General features: G+C 39.5%; 5 protein-coding genes across 15 annotated transcripts; 3 read left to right on the top strand and 2 right to left on the bottom strand.

The window, feature by feature from the left end:
- The first annotated feature begins 39 nt into the window (after positions 1–39).
- Positions 40–2,174, top strand: LOC111075225. 2 transcript variants are annotated; one of them, XM_022368367.2, is made up of 8 exons: positions 91–124; positions 193–230; positions 293–350; positions 419–567; positions 621–693; positions 759–934; positions 1,001–1,334; positions 1,407–2,173. In XM_022368367.2, coding segments are annotated over exons 1-8 (924 nt in total). In that variant the 5' UTR covers positions 91–122; the 3' UTR covers positions 1,501–2,173. The 2 variants fall into 2 exon arrangements, with proteins under 2 accessions (XP_022224058.2, XP_022224059.2); XM_022368366.2 differs by having other exon boundaries at positions 40–230; positions 1,407–2,174.
- LOC111075224 (nucleosome assembly protein 1-like 1) lies at positions 1,758–3,917 on the bottom strand. The gene is made up of 6 exons (XM_022368365.2): positions 3,814–3,917; positions 3,190–3,297; positions 2,666–3,134; positions 2,460–2,600; positions 2,202–2,390; positions 1,758–2,120 (listed from the first exon to the last, which is right to left on the bottom strand). The coding sequence occupies exons 2-6, from the start codon at positions 3,276–3,278 to the stop codon at positions 1,890–1,892; spliced, it is 1,119 nt and encodes a 372-aa protein (XP_022224057.1). The 5' UTR covers positions 3,279–3,297; positions 3,814–3,917; the 3' UTR covers positions 1,758–1,889.
- Positions 3,918–6,326: 2,409 nt separating this feature from the next.
- On the top strand, positions 6,327–15,664 carry LOC111075202 (solute carrier family 12 member 6). Of its 6 annotated transcripts, none has more exons than XM_022368329.2 (22): positions 6,327–6,472; positions 7,551–7,682; positions 9,516–9,707; positions 9,951–10,084; positions 10,149–10,231; positions 10,294–10,396; positions 10,465–10,570; positions 10,629–10,758; positions 10,822–10,940; positions 11,003–11,221; positions 11,288–11,444; positions 11,504–11,763; positions 11,823–12,075; positions 12,152–12,514; positions 12,581–12,767; positions 12,824–13,039; positions 13,141–13,248; positions 13,598–13,651; positions 14,618–14,710; positions 15,023–15,156; positions 15,215–15,354; positions 15,421–15,664. In XM_022368329.2, exons 2-22 carry the CDS (start codon positions 7,571–7,573, stop codon positions 15,510–15,512), a joined length of 3,255 nt encoding a protein of 1,084 aa, XP_022224021.2. In that variant the 5' UTR covers positions 6,327–6,472; positions 7,551–7,570; the 3' UTR covers positions 15,513–15,664. The 6 variants fall into 6 exon arrangements, with proteins under 6 accessions (XP_022224021.2, XP_022224023.2, XP_022224025.2 ...); XM_022368330.2 differs by lacking the exons at positions 6,327–6,472; positions 7,551–7,682 and adding exons at positions 8,315–8,541; positions 9,215–9,372; XM_022368331.2 differs by lacking the exon at positions 13,598–13,651.
- Positions 15,665–16,036: 372 nt separating this feature from the next.
- Positions 16,037–17,928, top strand: LOC111075250 (WD repeat-containing protein 47). The gene is made up of 5 exons (XM_022368409.2): positions 16,037–16,203; positions 16,381–16,538; positions 16,615–17,011; positions 17,093–17,301; positions 17,371–17,928. Exons 1-5 carry the CDS (start codon positions 16,168–16,170, stop codon positions 17,594–17,596), a joined length of 1,026 nt encoding a protein of 341 aa, XP_022224101.2. The 5' UTR covers positions 16,037–16,167; the 3' UTR covers positions 17,597–17,928.
- A 13-nt stretch (positions 17,929–17,941) lies between these two features.
- Positions 17,942–26,662, bottom strand: LOC111075249 (calcium-transporting ATPase sarcoplasmic/endoplasmic reticulum type). Of its 5 annotated transcripts, none has more exons than XM_022368407.2 (10): positions 26,556–26,662; positions 23,890–24,037; positions 23,800–23,817; positions 23,616–23,698; positions 21,361–23,532; positions 21,182–21,297; positions 20,866–21,102; positions 20,677–20,794; positions 20,498–20,615; positions 17,942–18,199 (listed from the first exon to the last, which is right to left on the bottom strand). In XM_022368407.2, the coding sequence occupies exons 2-10, from the start codon at positions 24,005–24,007 to the stop codon at positions 18,171–18,173; spliced, it is 3,009 nt and encodes a 1,002-aa protein (XP_022224099.2). In that variant the 5' UTR covers positions 24,008–24,037; positions 26,556–26,662; the 3' UTR covers positions 17,942–18,170. The 5 variants fall into 5 exon arrangements, with proteins under 5 accessions (XP_022224099.2, XP_022224100.2, XP_022224096.2 ...); XM_022368408.2 differs by lacking the exon at positions 17,942–18,199 and adding an exon at positions 18,504–18,788; XM_022368404.2 differs by lacking the exon at positions 17,942–18,199 and having other exon boundaries at positions 18,742–20,615.
- Positions 26,663–26,777: the final 115 nt, after the last annotated feature.

The following is a 26,777-nucleotide window of genomic DNA, read 5'->3' as shown; positions in this document are numbered from 1 at the left end:
CCACTGATTTCTCACAAAGTGGTTTAATCGCAAGAGATTCGTACTACAGTTACCTCTGTTTTCTCATTTATGTTCCTATAAAAAATTGTGGATAATGATACATCTTCGATTTATCAGTTTAAATGTAATTATTTTACTACTTTTAGTTTATAAGACTCATTCTAAGCTGAACCTAAAGTATGCAATTTTAAGGCGCGCACCAAATCTGGCTGCACGAAATGAGACCATATGTAGGTACTATTTGCATTCAATGAAAGTTGTTGTCTCCAAAGCAGAGTATTTTCTATTGAAGCTTTCCGACCGAGAACCAAATATGATGTTCAAAAAACAATGCGACTTATGTTTTATAAGTAAGTGACTATTCAGCACACATTCATATACATATATGTACATGATTATGTATACCTATTCTTCCTAGAAACAACACAAAAACCTTAGAAGCATCCGCTTTTGATGAAGACTATTTGCAAAAAGGTTCTGGTTGCTCCCCGTCGGATAAATTTGCTATTGTGTTGCATGGCTGGATCCAAAGTTGTGCTGATGATTGGTCCCTCGCGCTCATCGATCGTAAGCAGATAGTGATCTACCCATAGCTTGGCTTAATCCCATGTATATTCCAGGGTTAAGCTATTATCGTGGAGGCTGCGTCATATGTATTGATTACAGTGTAATTGCAAGTACATCGTATATGCGGTAATGTGGAAATATGCACAGTAATCGTTCGGTAAAATCTTATACTACACCCTTTTGCCGCACAGGTTGTATACAAATTTCGAAAACATTACTGGTGCCATTGTGTCAGTCATTCTGACTCTCATTAAAAATGGATTCGATACTAAACGAGGCTATATGTTTGGATTTAGCTTTGGGGGCCAACTTGCGTCAGCTGTGGGTCGCTCACTGGGACCACAACATATGATCGAGAGCATAGATAGTAATTATATTGCGATGCATTTAATTTTACAACACCGACTGATTAATTACTCTTTCATTGGCTTAGCGTGTGACATGGCAGGTCCCGGATTTGATCCGATTGCAGTGGATCACTCGAAATCGGGCAAACATGTGCAATGCTTTCATTCTAGTCGTGATAAAGGAACCTTTGTATACTCATGCCACAGAAATATAATGCTGGGCAGCTGTGGCCTGGCACAACCATCAGTAGCCAGTCAGCTGCATCTCGGCAGCCATGGACTCTGCGTTGACATCTACATGAATGCTTTTGATTACCCTTTTTACGCGCTCAACTCGACACCGCCCGAGTGCATAGCACTTCAAAAGGTGGCGAAAATACCTGCTGACTATACGGTCGGCTATGAAGAGAACTTTGACAAGTAAGTTCGAGTTGGCTTTTAGCTTAAATTAATAGTATTTTTGACCCAAAACTACTCTCTTTCCGTTTCTAGCCGCGTTACTGGGCAAATCTTCGTCCCCACTAGTCTACATTATCCTTACAACTTATCAAAAAAGGAGCTAAAATTATTAGCTGGAAAACAGTAGCGCAACACGAAAAATGATTTCTTCTGCTCGTTCCTATTATAAAGCCTAATAAAATAGAATCCTACCGGAATTTAATTTATATTATATGCTCATGGTTTTCCAATAGACGTGACCAATTGAATCGTATGAGAGATCATTAAAGATACTATCAGATTTTTGATTTAGTGTTCTAATATTAAATATCAGACCAAGTTTTCTGAGCAAAGCAAGCATGAAGTGAAAACTCCCAGTTTAAATCAATTTCACACACATTTTAGTAGTAGTTCACTTTCGTTTAGTTTAATTCACCAAAAATATATTTCAAATTAAATTTGAATTATGTATATACATAATATCAGTAAACACTATTCCAATTGATGAATCGCCGCCATCATATCTTGTAGATGTGACTACTGGTTGGGGCAGTCATTGGGCGACTGTTTCTTGTTACCAGCATGTTTGTTGTGCCCCTTGGCTGGGGGTGCACCTTCATCGTCATCCTCCTCCTCTTCGTTTTCATCGAACTCCTCTTCGTCTTCATCGTCCTCATCATCGACAATGTCACCAGTGAAGTAAAGCACCGCCTTTGGAATAATTCTGGCCCGCAAAAAGTGACCAATTTCAAAATCGGTTGCCAGTATCTGCAATGAAAAAAATATACAAAAAAAAGAGTAAGAAATTTCGATGGCATTTGATTACAAAATGAGATGAGATGTTCTTACTTGCTGAGATTCATCATCGATTTCTTCCTTATCAGATGGAACCTCTGGTGGGTTGAAGAAATTGAAGAAGGAATCGGTTGGAACCTGTTTGACAATGGTGCGCACTGCGCCACGCTCCTTATGCTTCTGCTTCTTCCTGATCGTCTTGACAGTTAGGTTCATTTTCTTCTCCCAGGTGATGTTGCATCCCTTGAAATCAATTGATTATATTAATTGTTGTTATCCTATTGAACAGGTCAACAGGTCAGCTCAACTTACCGAGCATTTGTAAATTTCTGGTCCTTCAAAGGCGAACGGATCATCTGGATCGACAGTGGACTTCAGAACGTACTGCTTTGTAAGGACTGTGTTCGAAAAGTACTCGTTCTTATCGAAATGAAACTCCAATGTGTACGAGTGCTGGAAGAGTTCAAAAGTTAACTATGCCGAACTAAGGATGGAAGCGTAGTTGCTTTTCTACATACCCCGTCATCGTATTTGATAGATATATCAGTTAGTTTGCGCATAGCTGGCTCATCGTGGGGTTGGACCATTTCCGACAGAATAGCAGTATTACGGAAAACCGTTAGCCAGAATCCGGGAATGCCCTTCGCATCTTGAGGAATACTTTTGATGGCCTTTAGTGAATCACTGAAGTGTTCTTCGGTCTCCGACTCTGTTTCAGGGTTCTCGGGCTCCGTCCAATTGGGCTTCTCCACAGCGGGGTCTACTGTCCCGATGACAATGTCCTTGCGCTTATCGAACATGGGCTGGTACTTGAGCTGATATTTCTGCTCCAGCTTGTATACCTCCTCAAAGAACTCGGCCTCGATCTTCAGATGCTCCAACTGCAGATTTTTAAGCACTACAATTCTATTTTGAATTGGAACTGGCAGTGCTTTAACCATTTCTTGCAAATACTGCCGCCGCAATACCGAATTCATGTAAGCCGGCCTGCAATTTCCAAACTTCAGAAGTTGCCTTCAAGCCTCAAGTGCGCATTACTTACATGGACTGGCAGTCGGAATTGACAGACTTCTCGTCGTCGACCTCATTGCAGGACTCGGCCTCTACGTTTCCCTCTGGTGGAGCGTCCATTTCGAATAAATACGGAATTCTTTAACAAACCAAATATTTTATTTAATAACTTTTCACCATTTCCATATTCTTATTTAACACTTATTCAAGATGCCAAAGCATACACGCCCTACACATATGTACGTTCATACACACACATGCATCAACATTGATGAAATTCGTTGCGAGTCAAGGAATCTAAAGATGAATGCACATGTCAAAAGATACATGTGTACACAGCATTTTACATACATATGCATAAGAACATACACACAATATGCATAGATGTACAAACATATTTTATTAAAAGTAATACGCCATACCGATCGCCCTTACACAAATGTGTGTCGGTATGTACATATTCAATCACATCGCGTTATTAGAAAACACGTGTTAGCGCAGAAACGCGTCCAGGCGCAGAGCGTAGGATTCGCACACATTTTTTTTGTCAATTAAAATGCGATTTGTCTTTGCGCGAGTCAAGCGAACACCGCACATCATTACTCCATTCAATACACTTTTAAAAAAACAGTAATAAACTAAGAATCGACCTTACCTTCAATTGGAATCAAAAATTTTGCAAAAATTCGACAAGCACCGCAAAAATGACGCCGAACGAAAGAATTATGGATTAGCGTGACCGTGACGACAAGGATAAAAAATACCATCCGGCCAACAAATAAATACCGTTAAATACCATTTCAGTTTCGAGAAATACCATTTAAATACCATACCATAAAAAACCAGGGCAATCCGGCGATCAAACGAGACTTAACCCACTTAACACCCCTCTATTTAAAAAGTTGAGCACCCTTTGTTAAACCGCTGCAAATAATTACTTAAAAAACATAAATGACCACCCCTGTAATGCGTAAAATAAAGTTACATAAATTTCGTGGAAATATTAAAAACCCCCCTGGCCGACAATGGTATAACGTTCTATTTTATTAATTGAAATCGTATTCCATGATTTTGATATTCAGTTTAATATTATTAGCTACTTAGCCTTCTCAGCCCTAAACAAATAATTTCATCCGATAGATACATCAATTTTCTACAAGACTGGCTAGATTTCAGAAGTCCTTTTTATGGCATTGTTGCTGGTCGACCAAGTTTCTTCTTTGCGTATGGGCTTTTGTATACCGTATTTCCTTTAATTGATGTTAAATTTGTTGTTCCAAGCTACTTTAAAACATGAATACTGCATTTTTCTTCGATTTAGATGTTTTTTACCTATTAATGCATATGTTTTGTGTTTTATAAATACATTTATCCCCGTTCTGATACCTATTATTGGGTCCCGTGAGTTTCAAAATTTTGTTAATATCTTTAAAATAGAGACTGAGTAGTTTCTGAATTAATTGGATCCTGAAATTACAAACAATATCTCAAGCCCATAATATCCATTTTCCCAAGGTATGCAGATTTGTTGCTCATTCCGTGACAAAGTTGCAGAACAATGCTGCCTATTCATTTCCCCATGTTGCTGAAATGTTTCCCATACAAATCAAATGTATGTAGCACCAATGAGTCTTCATTCCATTACACCACGAAAAAGAGAGCCAATTTCGAAAAACCACCACGATTTGGATGCGTAAAATGTCAGTATTTTTTGTGCGCTAAATTGAGTTTGGCGGTCATTTTGAAATATATTGAAGAAGAACGACAAGATGCGTTCATATTCCTCAATTTTAATATTCTGTTTAATATTACAAGCCAGTTAGGACTCTCAGCTCCGAACATATGTTTTTCTATGATAAATGAATCAATTTCCTAAAAGATTTGTCAATTATAAATACTCATTTAATTTGGATCGGATCATAGAATAAGGTTTAATCAAATTATACAAAATACATTTTTTACACAGAAACGAGCTATAAAAATTCTGGAAAAAAAGAAAATACCTAAAAATACTATAGAAAAATGCAAGGTGTGTGACCTAAACAGGGTAGGAAACGAAACGAGCTTGGTTCAAGTGGGTTAAGGTGGGGGGAAGTGACCCCACTCGAAATATATATATATAGATATGCAATATCGTTTTATAGACTGGCAAATGGAATATGTGTGTGGGATATATAATATAATCTATACATGTAATTAACATCTTATTTGAGTTTGGAGAAAATTTAAACTATTTTCCGTTGTTTCATATACTCGATAAAACAACGAGTATATCTGCGACTTTTGACTCTACAGAAACATCGATATGAAAAACCCGCGAAATACCAAGCGAACGAACAAAACAAACAAGCTTAGCAGACGCTATTTTAATGAAATAATGCAATTAAAATAGTTAAAATATTTGCAAAAAGTTATATTATTTTTCAAAAAGAGAGCACCACCGATGGGTATATTAATATATGAACGTTCTTTGGGGGTACGACAAAAAAAAAAAATTTAAATACTGGAATGTTTCGCTGGATGGTATTTTTTTCACAGCTGTTTCTATGTTGATTTGATTGATATCATCAAAATTCTTGACAAAATATTTGAATGATGCCTGTCATCAACCTATACATCATACATCATAAACAAAAGTACAATGTATGAATATACATGAATACATGAATATAAATATGAACGTAAAAATGGTCGAAAGGCGCACATCTGTACATATGTATGTATGTACACACAGCTGTATTAAAGTTGGCTTATTTAATCTGAAGAATTCAATGCTGGATTTAATGTAAAATCATAAGTTGGTAGATACATTCATACGTTTAAATACGTATGCCCATATTTATTATATACATATGCATGCATGTACGTATGTATATACATATGTACGCATGTTGGCCACTTTTAACTGCTTGATAAATTTGGACCAGAAACCGTAAATTTGTGCGTTCACAAATGCTTAATAAAATTATCAAAAAATGGTATCATATCATTGGAATTAGGGTGCTAATTTCCAAAATACAATCGCACTCATGCGTCGATTCCTATGCGTTACATTTGATTTCAATTAAACTTTTCATTAATACAACAGCATTTCCCCCAACTCGCGATTCCAAATTATATACAGTAGAAAACCATTTTGTATTACTCATGCGCCTTTAATATGATAGTTTTATTTTATTCGTACAATTGAAAAGTTCACTAAACAATAAGGAGGAAAGGAGGAGAGGAGTAACAATAATTAATAAATAACAAGAAAGGAAGTTACAAGCCAAAGCAGAGTGTCGTCGATCCCCGATTACCAGGCGCTTTTTCAAGTAAATGGAAATAAAAGTTTTGCTGCGCGTAAAGATTTCATTTTTCCCGTATCATAATCGTATGAAATGTCTGTGCATATGTACATATGTACATATAAATGTTTGTTTTGGCCATTGTGGTATTTGTTTTAATTGTGCGACTGCTCCAATAAGTACTGTATCTGTTCCCAGCGATTTGATTGTTGTTAGATAATACGTACATACATACAGGCATACCCGTACATATTATCCGAGGCATATTTTTACGTACACATGTTCCTGATGAAATGCACTCTTGTACGAGTGTGCATGTGTGTACATATGTGTAGGCCAGATTTTTAAGAACGATAATCTATTTAATGATTTTGTATGTAAAGATATTAAGTGTCCATACATGTATTCTTACGTACACATATACAAATCCAATTTTATGAATTAAGAACCGTTGCGCACACAATGTGCATACATATATGTATGTACACACATTCACTGCTTGTATTCTATCCGAAATCTCAGAGGAGAAATGATCATGATAAGAAGCTTGGATGCAGATTTTGTACGCATGAATGTACATACTTACATACATATGTACATATGCTAGTCAAAACACTTAATTTATGTATCTGCATATCGTATTATCTTATGGGCCTTTCTCTTCAGCTTAACGTATGGGAAATCACATGCATTTTAGTGTCAGCGAAAAATGTATTTTAGAATTTCTATGTACCCATATTTCAGAATGATATTAGTACCTAACACTGAAATATAAAAACTCTTCTTGTATTCGAACAATGGACTGTATTTCGAATTGCATAGATTAATGTATCGCATGCTTCCGTAAAATTGGGTCATGTTTTTTAGGGACTATTTGATTCCAAAAGAACTTTGACAAAATCATTTATTATGCAACCGATTATATAAGAGATATTGCCCCGAATTCAAAGAACGTTATCTGTTAATGAGATTCCAGATGATTCCAAAATGAATAAAGTCCCTTCCACTCGCACTATCATATGACATTAGAAAGTTATAAAATATTTGATGTGATATAACAAAAACATGACTTAGGGTTCATTAACAATATTTTCTTCTTTTTCAGAGTGCCTTTGAATAACAAATATGCCAGATAGATTTCAAGTCACAAAAGCAGACGAAGACACGGTATTGGATTATCATCAAGATGAATCAGCAAGTGGAAAGCTGTTGGGAGATATTCACGATGAAACACTAGGTGAGAATTAACGTAACGTAAGCTATTGCGATAAATATTAAAATTTTGATGATCTGTTTTATCCTAATGGTTCATACAAATGCTAGGGATGCTCGAGTAATTTGTGTATGTATTTATCTATTTAGGACATGCGCATCTTCTGGCTAAAGTTAAGAACTATAAAATATTTTTATTGATAGCCGTTGTAAATTTCCCTGCTTTATTGGTGACTACTGTACCGTCGTATAGAGCTTATGGGCTTGCATTTCAATCTCAATGTGCCCCAATTGAGAAAATCCAGTGTGCCCTGCTGACACATTTCCTCTCAGCTGTAAAGCAAGCTCAGGGGGTGGGTGTGGTGTGTGTGCGGTACCTGTGAAAAGCTTGAGCCGCCCAGACAGCGCAGCTTTTGCCCTGGCATTTCCAGCGGATGCTGTGCGCCCTGTGCGAGAGTGCTGGATTGTCCTGGTAAATTTGACTGTGAGTTTGTGTGCGAGTGTGTGCCGTAGGCCAAGAAATGTTCACCTGCAACGGCTCTCTCGCTCTCTTTTCGCATCTCTCTCGCCAAGAGTGTGTGTATAGAAATTGTGTGTAGACAAAAGCTTTCGATTTCATCTCAATTGAACGCTCAGGGTCCTGGGCAACATAATTTTTATTCGGCCGAATACACAGTTTTCTTAGTTTTTCTATTAATCTGAACGAGAAGTAGCATACATTTGAGCGTTTTCGCTCGCCTAAAATAATTTTAGAAAGAATATTCTTTCAAATAAATTTTAAAAAACATGAAAACCCAGTTCTTTTTGAGCGCTTATAATATGTAACATACTTTTAACAATCGACGAAAATCCAACAATAATCAAATACACACACATGAATAAAAGTGCGTTCAATTATTAAGTGTTTGAAAATTGAGAAGTCATAATCCGAGGGCCTGCGTTTTTCCTCCCATTCGTATTCGAATGTTTTAAGTGCTGTCTGTTTGTTCGTTTCGTAACAGTTCGCAGAAATATTAAAATTGATGGGTGCTCCGCCAGGACGGCCAACGAGCCACATTCCAAAATAACACCAATTCACTGCCGTTCAGCTAGCTAGCTACCTACGCACGAGGAGGGGCTGAAAATCCTTGACCTAAATTAATCGGTTACATATTTTCTGTCCGCGATGCCACTGTGTGAGCATCGAGCATCCTGCCCTCTATTCGCATAATGTCCGCACTTCACTCTGGAGCACCCGTGGCCCTTTCCTTGTTTTGATCTCCTGCCTTTAATACTCATATAAGTACCTCTCCACACACTACGAGTACATCATACATATGTATATGTATGTGTGCGAGCGAATGTACAATCGCACAATCCCAAGTGATTGCAAATCAACCTATTTCAAAGGAGGAGAAAAAAAACGAACCTTCTGCACCCGCACCCGCACTGAATGGACCACGCCTTTTGGTTATATAATACATACATATATGTATATGTTCATATATGTACAATATACATATAGGTTTTGCAATGTTATGCCTACTAAATTCTCGTTCGATTCGAACTACTTTCTAGTGTTACCTAATTTTAAGTGAAAAAGTGCAATCTAGAAGAAAACTTTAAACCCGAACATAACGTTAACATGCAAAGTAACAGTGCAAAAGATGATTCGGATGAAATGGAAATAATATCATCCGAACACAATGGCACAGTACACGACACAAAAAATGAAGGTATGCTGAGAATGACTGAGTACTTGTACCCTACCTGTACCCCTATATATGTATAATCGTCTTTTATATACAGCTTTAAGAAGTGTTTGTCCCACACTACAGTTTCGATCTACATAATGTAATTATAATAAATATATTTGCAGACTCAGGTGATATCCACAGGGCTGAAGAAAACCAGAAGTCTAATATCGACCCAAATCTCTATCTATACGATGATGATTTGGCGACCAGGCCCCATATATCAACATTCATTTCATCAATTGCCAATTATGAAAACACGATACCAGCGGCCACTGATCCCGATGCAAAGCCACCAGCACCATCGGCTCGAATGGGTATGTTGTACACAAATTAATTAACTTGCGAGTGCTTGTACGAGAATTTATCGTTAAATAATCTCAAATGAATAGAACCACAAAGGGTTCCGTTCCGCCAATGCCACAAAATAATCGCAAATAAATTATTAACTGAATCGTGGGAATATCTCATCTCAACGAATACAATATCTACTTGATGGACAAGCTACTTTCAAATTGACTAAACGATCTCTGTCTGGCTGGCCGCCTTTGTATTTGTAGGTACCCTAATTGGAGTTTTCTTGCCATGCATTCAAAATATATTTGGAGTAATATTGTTCATTCGGTTAACATGGGTTGTCGGTACGGCTGGCGCAATATGTGGATTCTTAATTGTATTGACCTGCTGCTGTGTGGTAAGAGAGTGCGACAGCTTTCCAACCCAAATTCTGTAGCACCATTAATACACATTTTTCTTAGACAATGCTTACTGCGATCTCAATGTCAGCCATTGCAACAAATGGAGTTGTTCCGGCGGGAGGGAGTTACTTTATGATATCACGGTAAGTGTACAAGTCCAAATCGGAGGACTCTCCCACCTTAATGTTTAATCATATGTGTATAGATCCCTTGGACCTGAATTCGGTGGTGCGGTGGGGATGCTGTTTTATACGGGAACCACACTGGCAGCGGCGATGTACATTGTTGGTGCTGTTGAGATTGTATTGGTAAGTTCTGCAAACAAATTACATATTCAAATAGAACTACAGCGCCCACACGCCTTCACTATACACAGACATATATGGCACCTTGGGCATCGATCTTTGGGGACTTCACAAAGGATGCCGATGCCATGTACAATAACTTCAGGGTCTACGGCACAATATTGCTCATTTTTATGGGTAAGCTTCAATCTAATGTGAAAGTGCATAAATTAATTGTTGTCTTTCAATTCTTAAGGCTTAATTGTGTTCGTGGGCGTCAAGTTTGTCAATAAATTCGCCACGGTGGCACTGGCCTGTGTAATATTTTCAATCATAGCAGTGTATGTCGGTATTTTTGACAATATTCATGGCAACGAAAAGCTATAGTAAGTGCAGTCAATTTTCAGTTTCGTGTGAGTATCAAATAACATGATTTGACTTGATTGCAGCATGTGTGTTCTTGGAAAGCGACTTCTGAAGGACATTCCCATTGACAATTGTACAAAGGATGACTCATTCATGCGCGATATCTATTGCCCCAATAACAAGTGCGACGATTACTATCTAAGTAATGAAGATACAATCCGCTTGAAGCAGAAACCTTTTCAAATCTCTCTGGTTTCTCCATAGATAACAATGTGTCCAAAGTGAAGGGCATCAAAGGTCTTGCCAGCGGCGTTTTCTACGATAATGTCTTCCCCTCGTTTTTGGAGAAGGGACAGTTTATATCGTATGGCCACGATTCGGTTGACATTGAGAATATCGGAAACGAATCATACAATCAAATTATGGCCGATATAACCACTACCTTCACGCTGCTGATCGGCATCTTCTTCCCATCGGTCACAGGTGTGTGTTTGGTTTTCTTTTTTCCGTACAAGTGATCCATTTTTAATCGGTTTTGGCACTAACCAGGCATCATGGCTGGATCCAATCGATCGGGCGACCTGGCTGATGCCCAGAAAAGTATACCTATAGGAACGATATGTGCCATCCTGACAACCAGCACCGTCTACTTGTCCAGCGTCTTGTTCTTCGCCGGCACCGTGGACAATCTTCTGCTGAGAGACAAGTAAGCTGCCAATGGATATATTTTGGATAGAGGTATTGATTTCTATACTCGTGTTTTAGATTTGGACAATCGATCGGTGGCAAACTGGTCGTAGCAAATATCGCCTGGCCAAACCAATGGGTTATATTGATTGGATCGTTCCTCTCGACCCTTGGGGCTGGACTACAAAGTTTGACTGGGGCCCCCCGCTTGTTGCAAGCCATAGCCAGAGATGAAATAATACCATTTTTGGCCCCTTTTGCCAAGTCCTCCAAACGCGGAGAGCCCACCCGGGCTCTGCTTCTGACTATTGTCATTTGCCAGTGCGGCATTCTCCTAGGTAAGCCAGAATCCGAATCGTTTATTAAATATTTATAATTCATACTTTGGCATCAAAAGGTAATGTGGATTTGCTGGCGCCGTTGCTATCCATGTTCTTCCTCATGTGCTACGGATTCGTAAATTTGGCTTGCGCCGTGCAAACATTACTGAGGACACCGAATTGGAGGCCGCGCTTCAAGTACTATCACTGGAGCTTATCCCTGATTGGCCTGACGCTCTGCATATCAGTCATGATTATGACTTCCTGGTATTTTGCACTGCTTGCAATGGGAATGGCCGTCGTCATATATAAATATATAGAATACCGAGGGTAGGATATATCAAAATATTTATACGTTGCTGGTAGTCTAGAATTTCTTTGTGTTCTTCCGTTTTTTCACTTGCAGAGCCGAGAAGGAGTGGGGTGATGGCATTCGTGGAATGGCTCTCACTGCCGCGAGATTCTCGCTTCTCCGTCTGGAAGAAGGCCCACCGCATACGAAAAATTGGCGTCCGCAAATCTTGGTGCTTTCGAAGCTCAACGACAACTTCTTGCCAAAGTATAGGAAGATATTCTCCTTTGCTACTCAGCTAAAAGCTGGCAAAGGATTGACAATTTGTGTGTCTGTGTTAAAAGGCGACCACACAAAAATTGCAAACAAAGCAGTCGACGCAAAATCGACATTGCGCAAGTACATGATCGACGAGAAGGTAAAGGGATTCTGTGATATTTTGGTGGCCCAACAGATCGGAGAAGGTCTAAGTTCAGTGTAAGTTCAGAGAACAACTGTCTGGAATCGCTAGAGCCCAACATGAGCATATCATCTTTCCTACAGCATCCAAACAATTGGCCTGGGGGGAATGAAGCCAAACACAGTCATCATTGGCTGGCCCTATAGCTGGAGGCAGGAGGGCCGCAATAGCTGGAGGACATTTATCCAAACAGTGCGAACAGTGGATGCCTGCCACATGGCTCTGATGGTGCCAAAGGGAATCAACTTCTATCCAGAATCAAACCACAAAGTAGTAAAGAAAATCCATTTTCCTTGGCTTGCCGATTAATTGTATCCGCTTTTCAGATTGGTGGCAACATTGATATTTGGTGGATAGTCCATGACGGAGGTTTGCTTATGCTGCTGCCATTCTTGCTAAAACAACACCGCACATGGCGTAACTGCAAGCTACGCATCTTCACAGTTGCTCAAATCGAGGATAACTCGATTCAAATGAAGAAAGATCTAAAGACATTCCTATACCACCTTCGAATTGAAGCCGATGTTGAAGTGGTTGAAATGGTACAGCATAATACCACCCATGCAGCGAGAGCTAGTCAATTCATAATAATTATTAATTATACGTTTTTTTTGTTTGTTTTTTGTTTGCGAAATACTTGCAGAATAACAGCGACATTTCTGCGTACACCTATGAGAGAACACTCATGATGGAACAGCGCAATCAGATGCTGAGAGCCTTAGGTTTAAATAAAAAAGAAAACTCCAAAGTGGTGAGTATTTGGTTATTTTTCAAGACAACCTGCTGGTTTAAACTTTCATTATGCTCATCACATCTGTACTGCAGATTATTTCAAGTTCAGGTCTTCATACTAACATGATCTATTTTTAGTTCAAATGATTAAAACTCATATTGCACATTAAGTTATTGATTTAATTAAATTTTTATTAGCATAATTTCTATACGAAGATAAGTTATTTATTTACTTTAACTGTAGAAAAAAACTATAGAAACCGGTTTCGGCTTTTGTTTCCCATCAATATATCGACTTGACTTCTTACCCATATCAATATTGAGATCGAAATTAAAACTTTACAATTTGTATATTTGAAAATCAAAAGGTTCAGACTATAATGGATTTTAAGGAAACACCCAGTGATAATAAATTGTCTTTGGTAAAGAATATATACAGAATCACTATACATAAAGATACAACCTGTTCATTAGCCAAAACATTCTTTGTGTTTATCTATGTAAATACATACATGCATTCATAATGAGCATGTGTGATTCTCATTGTCATCCTTTCATATCATACATTTCTGTGTTGTATCAATAATTGTACATTATGTGGCTATGTGGCTAAAACAAACACCCATGGAACTCGTAAAACCCTCTCGACTATATTACATATGTATATCATTCAAAGAATACTCACCCTGGGATATCCAATATTGCGTGTATTCATCTGCCCATGAGAAGGGATTTCTCAGAAGTCTGATTCATTAGAAAGTAATCTTCATCAACAGATATGTCTGTATATCATCAGCAACTGCTGGGCAGGGCATGGTCATGTCCGTGTGTCTGGATAAGCATCCTGTTTATATATATATTTATATACATACTACATACATATATGATATTATTGAATTATTGCTTTATGCTGGATAGCTCTAAGTTCCACCGTGCTCCGAATATGAGTTCCATTTGAATGTTCTTTTATAAAATTTGGTTTGCTGCTCCAAAGTTTGAACTCGTATCATTACCCCATTATAAGTATATTGTAATCAAGTGTGCTGCGATATGCGTCAGTCATACATACTCGTATATGTATTCATTTGGATAGCTTTATTTATTCACATTTGGCACTTGAGTGGTTTATCCAGCTTGGTACCCTCAAGCTTATACAATCTTGATATTTGTTGCACTTTAATAAATAATTTTGGCATGCGGATCCAAATATAATATTCAATGATCAGATTAGCTGAAAATTTGCCATTGGGAATACCCAGATTGTATAACAGATAGTTCCTTTGTTGTGTGAAACCCAAGACTACTCGTACTTTATTCCCCTGAAAAGTATTGGACTTCCTTTCACTTGATCAACCGTTTTTTCATATGCATCATGGTAACATTTCCAGGTTCAAACAATTGTAGACCACCATTATGACGCCACCAGAACGGCGTCGAAAGTTCGGTTTGCCGATCCAACTATAGAAGAAACAAAGAATCACGTATGTACTCTACTTAAATTATTATTTAGCATTACTTCCAGTCCTCCAGTCCTTCCAAACATACAAGTTGAGTGGGATCAACGAACACGTGAAGCGTAAACCAATAAGGACGTTTGTTTTTGGATCCAATCCATATATTCGTACATTAATAAGTTATAATTGATATCGTTTTTGGTTTTATATATTTTTTGGCTTTTTAACAATGAGTTTACATGAAATTTTCTGTTCTTTTTAAATCAACGGCACTTGTCATTCGTAGATAGGTCTTTATTTGTATTATTCTGATAATATTTGTGGTCCTTCACTCTGCAGGAGTCTCATAACGATGAGAAACGTAACTCAATTGATTCGGATGGTCCAGAGGAGACGGACGCACCCGAAACTACTTCTAGCAAGGATGAATCGACAGAGAAAGCCGACAGCAAATTCAAGTCCAATGTGAAACCGTAAGTCCCAACCTTAAAAAGTTCGAGGGCGCACCAATTAAGAAAAAAACACTTTCAGGGACGAGTTCAATGTTCGTCGCATGCACACAGCAATAAAACTGAACGAGGTTATTGTGGAAAAGTCGCAGGATGCCCAGTTGGTCATAATGAATTTACCAGGACCACCTAGGGAAGTGCGAGCGGAGCGTGAAAGCAATTGTAAGTAGATCGATCTACCTGGGGACTTGGGAACTCTGTGACTTACTTTTCTTGTCTCTATTTTAGATATGGAATTTCTGGAAGTATTAACAGAGGGCCTTGAAAAAGTGTTAATGGTTCGTGGAGGAGGCCGTGAGGTTATAACAATTTACTCTTAAGAGCATTAATCGCTCAGTTTTATAAGAGTTCGCAACACTAGACAAGTTTAAGAATCAATCAAATTTTTAAAAGAAGGTTATTAATTTGTTATATTCAATCATATGTCCAAATATTTTATTTTTACGTAAATAAAATATCAAAAAATTGTAACAATAATTAAACTGAGTACTTTTTTTGGCGATTGTATTTGTTTGGAATGATCTTTTCATGGTTTTTATTGTCCAAGGGAAGAGTCCACTCCACTCTTTCTGGTAATGTTTATTCAAAGGAGCAGGTGCATCCAGATTGATTTCGACTCTGTGCTAAAACCAGCGGATGTAATTTAAATAACGTACACACATACATTTCACAAAGTCTCGTTGCGGTGGTTACCTCACCAAGAAATATAAACAAATAAAACAATTTTTTTTTAATTCTACCAATATGTTTTTATGTACGAACATATCGTTACGGTTAGGAAGATCTATGAAAACGTTGCCCAACACTCTACAGTCTCGTCTCTCTCAGGTATAAATAATTTAATGGTGGAGAGTTGGACGACCTATTACCATCGGTGGTAATATATGAACAACATAGATTGGGTCGAAGAAATACCTGAAAATACTCGATTTAAAACTACAAATAGTCTGAACGAAACTGATAAACTCATCATTCATGAATCCTGAAGCCAAGGACTTGGATTTAAGAAAGGTAAGCGCCGTTTAGGCCCACTTGTTTATTTTGAACACGCAAGCAGTTTGCCTGCTGGCAACAAAAGAATAAAGACACAAGCCCATAAATATATGCATTTACATATGTATTATGGTATGCATTAAATTAAACAACTGTTCAGATGATTAATCAAATTCGATTTCTCTTTGCCAAAAGGGCGATGCAGAACGGCCACATTTCGAAGCAATTACCACTTTGTCAGACTCGCAGGCGATTCGGAGTCTCGATTTTCATCCGAATGGAAAGTTGTACGCGGTGGGTTCCAACTCCAAGACTTTTCGCATCTGTCAGTATCCACAACTTTCCAAGCTAAGGTAGTATTTGATGGCCATTTTTCCGGAACGGAATGTGATTTACTAAGAGCACATACATATGCATATTTATTGTTAGAAATGGCCAGTCGTCCGTGTATCCCCCCTCCGTTCTATGCAAGCGGACGAAACACCATCGAGGATCAATATACTGTACATGCTGGTCCAGGGATGGCGAGATAATTGCTACAGGATCAAATGATAAAACCATCAAGTATATGAGATTTAACAACGATACAAACCAGCTGAATATGGAGATGGAGTTGAATATGCACGATGGCACCGTTCGCGATATGTGCTTTCTGGACGACTCGTCCACGAAGTCCCGACTCTTAGTGAGCGGTGGTGCTGGAGACTGCAAGATTTACATTACTGACTGTGTTTCAGGAACCCCGTTTCAGGCGTTTAGTGGCCATACCGGCCATATATTGTCCCTGTTCAGCTGGAACAATGCAATGCTCGTATCCGGATCACAGGTAATCATGAACCCGTGCCTATGCCCCCATCGACATATGTACGTATGTATGTCTATTGTTATAAACTGACTTTATATTCAGGATCAAACGATACGCTTTTGGGATCTTCGAGTAAACGTTTCGGTAAACACCTTGGATGGCACACTGGAAAACTCTGCTGTGACAGCCGTTTGCGTTGATCCCACAGGCAGGCTTCTCGTAGCGGGACATGCGGATAGCTCGTGCGTACTATATGACATCCGTGGAAATCGGCCAATACAGCGGTTTTATCCTCACAGCGCTGAAATAAGGTAATGGCGCCGATTTTCCTCAAAAGCGGCCCATAAACTAATAACTTCTCCATTTCTTTATTTTTATAGGTGCGTTCGTTTTTCTCCCTCCGCTTATTACATGCTGACTTGCAGCTACGACAATTCAATTAAGCTGACAGATCTGCAAGGTGATCTGGCACATGAGCTATCCTCCGTGGTGGTGGCGGAGCACAAGGACAAAGCAATTACGATTCGATGGCATCCAACAGAATTTTCATTCATCTCAACATCCGCGGACAAAACTGCTACATTATGGGCCTTACCCCCCTCGTAATAGCATAGTACACTGAGTCCTTCGTTACTCTAGTGACGGACCACGAGAAAATGAGTTCATTTCGTTGTCAATATTGTATTTGTACAGCATGGATCAATGCATTTGTTGGTCAGACTGATCTAATTTATGAAATAAACCAGAGCTGGAATAAATTCCATGAAGCTTGCTCGCTTAATTTAAATCTAGAACTTTACCGATCATAGAATCCGGCCAAAGGCTTTGCAATATGTTACTGGGCGCAATGCAATCGTTATCTCTCTTGGAATTTATAAATAAACAAAAAATCCACTCAAAATTACTATTTAATGCCCGAAGTACAGACAAATAAAATAAAAGACCAGGCTATAATTTTTATATTTGGTATATATTTATTTAATCCTTTCTTACTAACCCACAGTTCCATTAATGTTTTACTTTCTAAAGCAAATAATTTTATTTATGTTGGATTCAATGTTGCAGTTGCAAGTAACAGGGCTGGCTTAGCGATTAATACACGAATGATAAAGGTCGAAAAATTTGTCATCCTTCACATTCATTTCCACACATTCGTATCCGGTTATGGTGCGCAAAACCGTTACCACTTGTCGACGACGGCGTCAGGAACTACATTTTGTATATGCAAACAATGGTGACACGATTATTACCAAATTGTTTTTCATCAAACATATTTAACCGATCAATGCATGAGCAAACCAAAGCTTGATGGGGATAAGTACTGGGTATGGTACTTGAGCGGATGGTACTGCATTGGGAAGGACCAGGACCAGGTAAGCAGCTTCGGGTAGCGGTCTTGAGCACTGCGTCTTCCGAAACTCTGGAAATTGGCAGTTTCGGTGGGCATACGGTTTACACTTGCAGATGCAGGTATTCATTATTATAAGGGGGGGAAATTACATAGGTAGACCAGTTTCGGATTTCTTGTTTTATTATTTCGTTTTTACGTTTAGATATCTTACATGCTGAATTTCAAATCTGTGTTTTCTTTTCTTTTTTTTTCGTTTATGCCATTGAGTGCGATAATGTAATAGACCACAATGTACAGCAACTGTTCGTTCTGTTTTTTACATTCACCACAAATTTGGCGCACTCTCGACATAATATAATAACTGCACGTACTTTTCTAAAGCAGGGATGGATTCATTTTATGTTATTGTAATTAATCGGGGATCCAATTAATGAAATCTGGGATTGACTGTATAAAAAAATAAACAATAGTTCATTGAGAATGTGTATATTGGTAGAGGTATTGGGCTGATAAGTAAAATCAAGTCGTTGGTACTTAATTGCCAGGTCGATCGTTCTTCGCACCAACGACGTGCACGTGCAAGCATACAGAATTATAAATAGAATTTGCAGCAGCCAGGGGAAGCTTTTTTTTGGAGGGAGAGATGACTCCCTGGGCCCTGCCCTTTCTTCGGGTTTCGTAGAGCTCAGCATGTTTTAGTTCTGCATTATTTATTGAATTAATGTTAGGTAATTGTGTGGGTAATTTTTGTTTAATCAATTCACAGCGTCTCTAATTGTATAACAAAATAAATTATGTATTATGTTAATTTAATTAAGTATTCGCTAAAAATGCTAGAAGGATTACTTAATTCCATAGAACTGAGACTGACATAAATTACACAATTCGATTCCAAGTCAATTAAAACCTTAAACATGTTCAAAATGATTGCTGCACACACACACAACCCCAGGGTACCACACTCGTGGTCGTGGTCCCTTTTGGGTATGCATAGAATAGACGATATGCTATAGACGGTGGTGGTCCCTAAGCATTTGCCTAAATACATACAATACATTGAAAACACAATCTGAAGCCGATACGAGACGAGACGATACGATACGAGCGCACCCAATATGATGTAGTTGTTGTGCTAGCTGCGTACTGAATTATTGACTTTATTCAATATCTTGTGCTCAAAAACAATTCTTACAGCTACGGAATGAGTTTACCAACATTTCAGATTTTATTTATGAAAATATTATCGAACGCAAAAGATTATTATACATATGTATCTTTGAAAATATGAATTACGTTAACCATAGACTGAGTTCAAATACGAAAAACGGTAACAAAAATTAGATTTCATGTTTGACAGGCTAAACAAAAATGCCCACAAATAATGGGGTCTAGCACGAATACGCAAACGTAGCAAGAGATAGTAAATTTAAATTTGTTTGTTCTTTTGCATAACTAAACCTACAGATAGATTAGTTTGTCAGTTACTCAACGAGGAGACTAATTGTTCAAATCGATTTTCATTCCTGTTCAAAAAGCTATCTCATTTACAGCGATCTTGTGTTTACGCTCCTTGCTGACAAGACAGTAAACATATTTTTGGATAAAACCTAACTATTACAATTGAAAATATACCCGGTTTGGAACTCTTATGAACCTACAGCATTGTATGTACAAAAAGCATCCTGCTATAATTTAATAATATACAAACACAAATATACTATATATATATATGCATATTTGTTGGGTATATACGTGTGGTGTGTGTTAGATGAATCGTTAGGGTCATAGTGTGGTAGGTAGGTAAATAGTCTGACGCTGTTTGTTCAATGCCAAAGCAGGGAGTGAGTCAGTCGGCGACCCCGTATTTCAGTATCACTAGTAGTCTGTAATTCTGTGATACCGGGGAGGGGGTGGTGGAAATCAGTAATATTTTGGGAACAATCTTTATATTGGTTATGTCGTTACGTTAGATATTTATAATTGTGGTTTCTGTTTGTTTCTGTTTATATTTAGTAACATTTTATACTAGAAATTAGAATAATGAAGTTGGGCTTATGGATTATCATTATATTCTTAAAGCATCATAGCGTACAGCAGGCCAAAGTAGACAGCCCACATTAACACAATCCCATGCATCTTATATATAGGACTCTCACCATCTGCGATTTTTCTAGCAACAAACTTCAATGTTTCATCTAATAAAACTACAGGAATTGAGAATTTCATCACAGTTATCCATTCCTCTGCAGACAACGGTGTCACTTGGAAGACGGTCTATAGACGGAAGATGTCAAGTTTAACAAGTTAGTTTCTTGGTTAGTGACTTGATACTTACGGAGAGGACATCAACGTAAAGAATAACGAAGTGAAGAGTGAAGGAAAGTGCCATCGATCCAATCAGCCACAAGTTGCACCATGGGGGCATGCTGATCAGGGACTGATTCTCAGACAAGCTACAAAGATAAACGTCGATGCCGAGTCAGAAGAGCATACATATGTATAACGGTTTTCAGTTCGTTCTCACCTGTTCATTGCGTTCAACATCTCAATTGTTACGAGTACGGACAGAGCCATGGTCATCGCCTTGGGATCGCTGAAGATCTTGCAGTCGACACCCTTGAACTCGTCGCCGCCTCCCAAACAGGACAGATGGTGAGTGAGTTGCCAGTAGGTCAGACCAGGACCCTCGCTAGAGGCGATGAACCACCAGGCAGCAGCACCAACTGTAGCAGCGCCGACATAGAAACCAATGGCCATGTAGCTACAATTAGTTGAAAGCAAAACGAACAAAAACAATATATGAGATTAAGCTCCCTCAATTGCTTATGAAGTAGTCCTACCGGAAGAACAACCAGCCGGAAATGAGACCTTCGTCGGCCTTCCTGGGGGGCTTATCCATGATGTCCAGATCAGGTGGGTTGAAACCAAGAGCAGTAGCTGGCAGACCATCAGTAACCTAAGGAGACAGCATGAGCTAGGTTCATATTTCAATTACAAGATTTAATCAGCTTTCACTTACCAAGTTGACCCAGAGCAACTGGACGGGAATCAGAGCTTCGGGCAGGCCAAGGGCAGCGGTAAGGAAGATGGATACGACTTCACCAATGTTCGAGGAGATGAGGTAACGAATGAACTGTTTCATGTTGTTATAAATAGCGCGACCTTCTTCAACGGCAGACACAATGGAAGAGAAGTTGTCGTCGGCCAAGACCATTTCGGCGGCAGATTTGGCCACGGCAGTACCGGATCCCATGGCAATACCGATTTCGGCCTTCTTCAAAGCTGGGGCGTCGTTCACACCATCACCAGTCATGGCAGAGATTTCGTTCATGCCTTGGAGGTACTCAACAATCTTGGATTTGTGCTGTGGCTCCACACGGGAGAAGAGTCGGGAGCGTGCAACGGCAGCCTTCTGTTCCGCGGTGGACAGATCATCGAACTCGCGGCCGGAATAAGATTTGCCAGTGGTGTCTTCGTCCTCAGTGAACACGCCGATTCTGCGGCAGATGGCTTCGGCAGTGGCCTTGTTGTCACCAGTAATCACAATAACGCGAATACCGGCAGCACGGCAGCGGACAATGGCATCGGCGACCTCCTTGCGGGGGGGATCCAACATGCCGACGACTCCAACGAATGTCAGATTAACCTCATACTGATAGAACTTAGTGGAATCTCCCAAATCCATATCCTCTGGGCGAATGGGGCTATCGGCAACAGCGAGAGCCAGGCAACGCAGGGTGTCGCGACCAGTACCATACTGTCCAGTCAAGGCAAGAATCTTGGCCTTCAGCGCCGAAGTCAATGGCACCTTGCTCGTGCCGACACGAGCGTGTGTGCAGCGATCCAACACACCCTCGGGGGCGCCCTTGACGAAGAGTTTGGGACCAGTACCCAGGCGGGAGGCCTTCAGTGGGGTGCAGTACGAGGACATGGATTTACGATCGCGAGAGAATTCCAGGGTGAATTCCTTCTTCCACTTGGTCTCAATCTCACCGCGAACGGCAATGGCGTTGGATCGGCGATCTAGGCCAGACTTGTTGACATTGAATGCGTTCAATTTCTCGGCCAACACAATCAGGGCAGTCTCTGTGGCCTCACCGACCTTCTCGAAGGCCGCCTTGAACTCATTGAAATCGATGGCAGAGTCGTTGCACATGATGCAAACTGTTGCAAGTTCCTGGAGTGCCTCGTAGTCACTGGCCTTCACCCTCTGGCCGCCCAAGAAGAGCTCGCCAATTGGCTCGTAGGTGGATCCTGTCAGCTCAAACTCAAGGAAGCTGCTGTCATTGCCCTCCACCTTCTCGAAGATCAACATGCGTGAAACGGACATTTGGTTGGTGGTGAGAGTGCCGGTTTTATCAGAGCAGATGACGGAGGTGCAGCCCAGGGTCTCTACAGATGGCAGGGAGCGCACAATGGCATTCTTCTTGGCCATGCGGCGTGTGCCCAAAGCCAAGCAGGTGGTAATAACGGCGGGCAGACCCTCTGGGATGGCAGCGACAGCCAATGCCACAGCAATCTTGAAATAGTAGATGGCACCCTTGATCCAGGAGCCACCGTGGGCGGGATCGTTAAAGTGACCAATGTTGATGGCCCAGACAGCGACGCAAATGACGGAAATAACCTTGGACAACTGCTCGCCGAACTCGTCCAGTTTCTGTTGCAGTGGTGTCTTGATCTCTTCAGTCTCCGACATTTCAGTACGGATCTTACCGATAGCAGTGCTCAGTCCAGTGCCAATAACGATGCCACGGGCCTTGCCAGCGGCCACGTTGGTGCCGGAGAACAAAATGTTCTTTTTGTCCTGGTTGACGGCGCGTGGATCGGGAATAGCGTCGGTGTGCTTAATAACCGACACAGACTCGCCAGTGAGGATAGACTGATCGATTCTGATGGTGGTGGAGTAAATGTGGGTTAGGCGAATGTCGGCGGGGATCTTGTCACCAACAGACACCTCGACCAAGTCTCCGGGGACAATCTCTTTCGCCCTGACCTTCTGGATGCCAGATTTGTCTTGACGGACTACCTTGCCCATCTCTGGCTCATACTCCTTGAGAGCCTCAATGGCGGACTCGGCGTTCCTTTCCTGCCATACACCAACCACCGCATTAGCTATCAGAATAAGTAAAATAACTAGGGGCTCTACAAATGCAGTGAACGTCTCTTCGTGTTCTTCAAATAGCGCCAATACCTGTGATTAAATAGAACGATAGCATGTTTATATGCGGAACCGAGTAGAGCAGTTTATACAACTCCGGAATGACTTGGACTTACAAATGAAATGATGGCTGCCAAGAGCAAAATCTTCACTAGAAGATCGTCGAACTGCTCTAAAACTAATTGCCAGATACTCTTTCCTGCGAAATAAAACAATTTGTAAATGTGAACGACATTAGGACGGTGTTTGTTATCATGACCATGAGCGCGTATTGCACTCGATCAGAGATTGACTGCGCACCTTCCTCAGTTGGCAATTCTGAAATGATAAAGAGGTGAATGCAGGTGAGTCAGTGTTTCTTTGATATTGATGTTGACCAATTGTAATTACCGTTGGGTCCATATTTCGCCTGGTTCGCCTTGATCTGCTCAAGGGTAAGACCGCGCTCTCCGTCTGTACCGAAGAAGTTCAGAGACTGTTCGACGGTTTTCGAGTGACCGTCTTCCATTTTGATTTGTTATCCTCTTCGTTCAGTAGCCTTCACTTCATATGACGTGTAGAGATTGAAAATAAAAACAAAGCCAAGCACATTTTATTATTTTCTGATAATAGGTTTCAGTGCGCGTTCTGACAGGAATAGTAATTGAGAATATCAATATGCATATGCATACGCAAGTGTATTCATATGCAGTTAAAACTACCTCATTAGATTGCGTATGTATGTATGTGCATGCGAGCATTTACAAACGTACATATGCATGTACCTGAATACGTACATGTGTGCAAATAATGTACGCTTGAACATACATATGTACATCTGTACTGTAGAGTAAAATGCAAATTCATAGACATTTGGGTAAAGTAAATGAAAAGGTAAGGCAGGGAGGTGGAGGTATGGACCAGTTGAGACGTTTAGTGGTCGAGCAACTATTAACAATTAATTAAGTACTAATTAAGAGTTTGTAAGAATGTTGGCATTACCGCTCGAGCCAGAATAGTCTAATCTCCACTTATGAGATTCACACACGTGTCACTTTGCACAACAGAGGCAATATTTGCCAAGATCGCCAACACGCAATTTGCTTTCTTTAGGTGTGTATTGATTCAGTACAAATCATATGAAACAACGAACGCACTGCGTTTTAAGTACTGTATTTTCACTGCAACTTGTTATATATTATATGCCATGGCGCTTTTTTTTCTAAATATGTGTGCTTCTGATAATATTGCACTAAGTCTCGAGCCGCTGATTTTGAGAGTTGTATCGGCGTTCTTTTCACCTGGCGACTATGACACGACATTTATTGGCAGCAGGGTTGCATGTAACCAGTCATTTATGAACATATCGATAGTGCAGCAATCGCTTTGTCCTATACCTGATAATTCAGATTTGTATCTATATAATAAAATATATTTGCTCAGATCAAATCAATTGTTGTGTCTCCGAGAAAACCATAACGAGCCGAGCCACCACTGTCAACTGAAACACACAGCAGGGAGTTTACGACTCTACCCAACACTGCTCTTTCGCGCTCTTTCACATTCAAATAATTTAGGTCCACTCGTACAGCAGAGCAGAGAGATTTCACTTTTGAACAATAAAAACGAGACGTGACATCCAGAACAGAACCGTGGACTAGATATACATCGGAAAATTTTGAACCGGATCCAACAATTTTAATATTGTTTGGATTATGTGAGAATATTTACGAGGCACAGTCTAATTCTAATTATATACGTGTCACATGTGTCAAAATCTAACGGTATTTCGACCATTACAGATTCAACGTTAATTAAATAATTCATATTTTAGAGATGTTTAAATTTGCACGAATGTGTCTGGCTAAAACGTATTTATATAAGTATGTGTTTCTAAAATATACACATATATGTTCTATATATTCCGTTTATACATACATGACATGTGCATATATAAGTCTATAGGTGTGCGTTATGGAGCAAAAAAATTGACTCTGTCCGAGATGAGCTAAAAATAGCAACCTAGCACCCGAAAAATACAAGCTTAATTTTGAACACATATGTACATATATAAATATGTACTGGGAACATACGGCCATACATACATACATATGTGCTGGGAGACGATCGTAGGGTGGACTTTTTATATGCATATGTGTCTTTAGGCATAAGTATATTTTTATGGCTCAAGATATTTAGAGCATTCTGATGGATGTCGACAAATGTAGAGGAGAGCTCTCCTCGGCATGAATTCTCTAATTCCAATTGACAGTTGGGCAGAATAGATCTCCTAATGAATTGTATAATTCATGTGTATGGGTAATGCATATGTACAGTAAATATCTGCTATCCTTCGGCAAGGAAAATCTTACGTAGGTCCACAGCCTGGTCGGTGCTTGCAACGATGGGCTCAGGTTCAGATTTCTCAATCTGTCAGAAATGAATTATTTAATCATATTTTCGAATGGACATAAAGAATCCTGGTACATAACCCAGTAGAGAAAACGATATGATATGATATGTACAAAATGGTGTAAAAACGTAGCATGCATACAGTGTTTCGTTCCTATTCGCCTCGGGGGGCTGACACAACGGTTGCATAATCAGTTTTTCTATCACAGATAGATGTTATGGCTATGCACGGGGCTATGCTATGTAGGACACAAGTGAAAACTTTACATCAGTGTGTCTTTTTGGGACTGTGCATTGGTATTGGTGACATTCAAAAATTTCAATATGACTACGGAGGTCGAGGTTGTGTTGTTCACTGTTTGTCCTCTTTACGGATAATTTCCAATGGATATCTGTAGGCGGGGGGTGGGGGTTTCAACTAGTAAACTTATAACTAAAACTGTGGAAACACTTTAAAACACCAACTCTCAAGTGTAAGGGTGTATGTAGGTAGTTTATATAAATTGTTGAATTTTCCATGATTTTAGGCGCGCGGTTAAACATTTTTACATTTTGGGAGTATTTTCTTTCTTTTTTTTTGGATTCGGTTTTTTTTTTTGGAGAGTTTGGAGTAAAACACTACTTATTTTGTTTGGAATTGTTGCAAAAAAATCAACAAAACTTACAATTATTATTCTTAGTAAAAATTCCGTTATTATATAATAAATTTATTTCAGTCGGAAGACCAAGAGCTAACACATAGATCGCGCTATTATAACGATCAACGGCAACTGAACGCAAGGAGAACGCTGCTTGATGAGAGTGTCTATTTGAATTACAAAATTCATATATTTTGGCAAAATTCCCAAAACTACATACACTCTCTATTTTGGCCCGGGAAAATACTT

This window comes from Drosophila obscura, unplaced genomic scaffold, assembly GCF_018151105.1.
Source record: "Drosophila obscura isolate BZ-5 IFL unplaced genomic scaffold, ASM1815110v1 contig_186, whole genome shotgun sequence".
NCBI classification, from domain to species: domain Eukaryota; kingdom Metazoa; phylum Arthropoda; class Insecta; order Diptera; family Drosophilidae; genus Drosophila; species Drosophila obscura.
The sequence above is the reverse complement of the archived record's forward strand: the minus strand, read 5'-3'. Positions and strand labels throughout refer to the sequence as shown.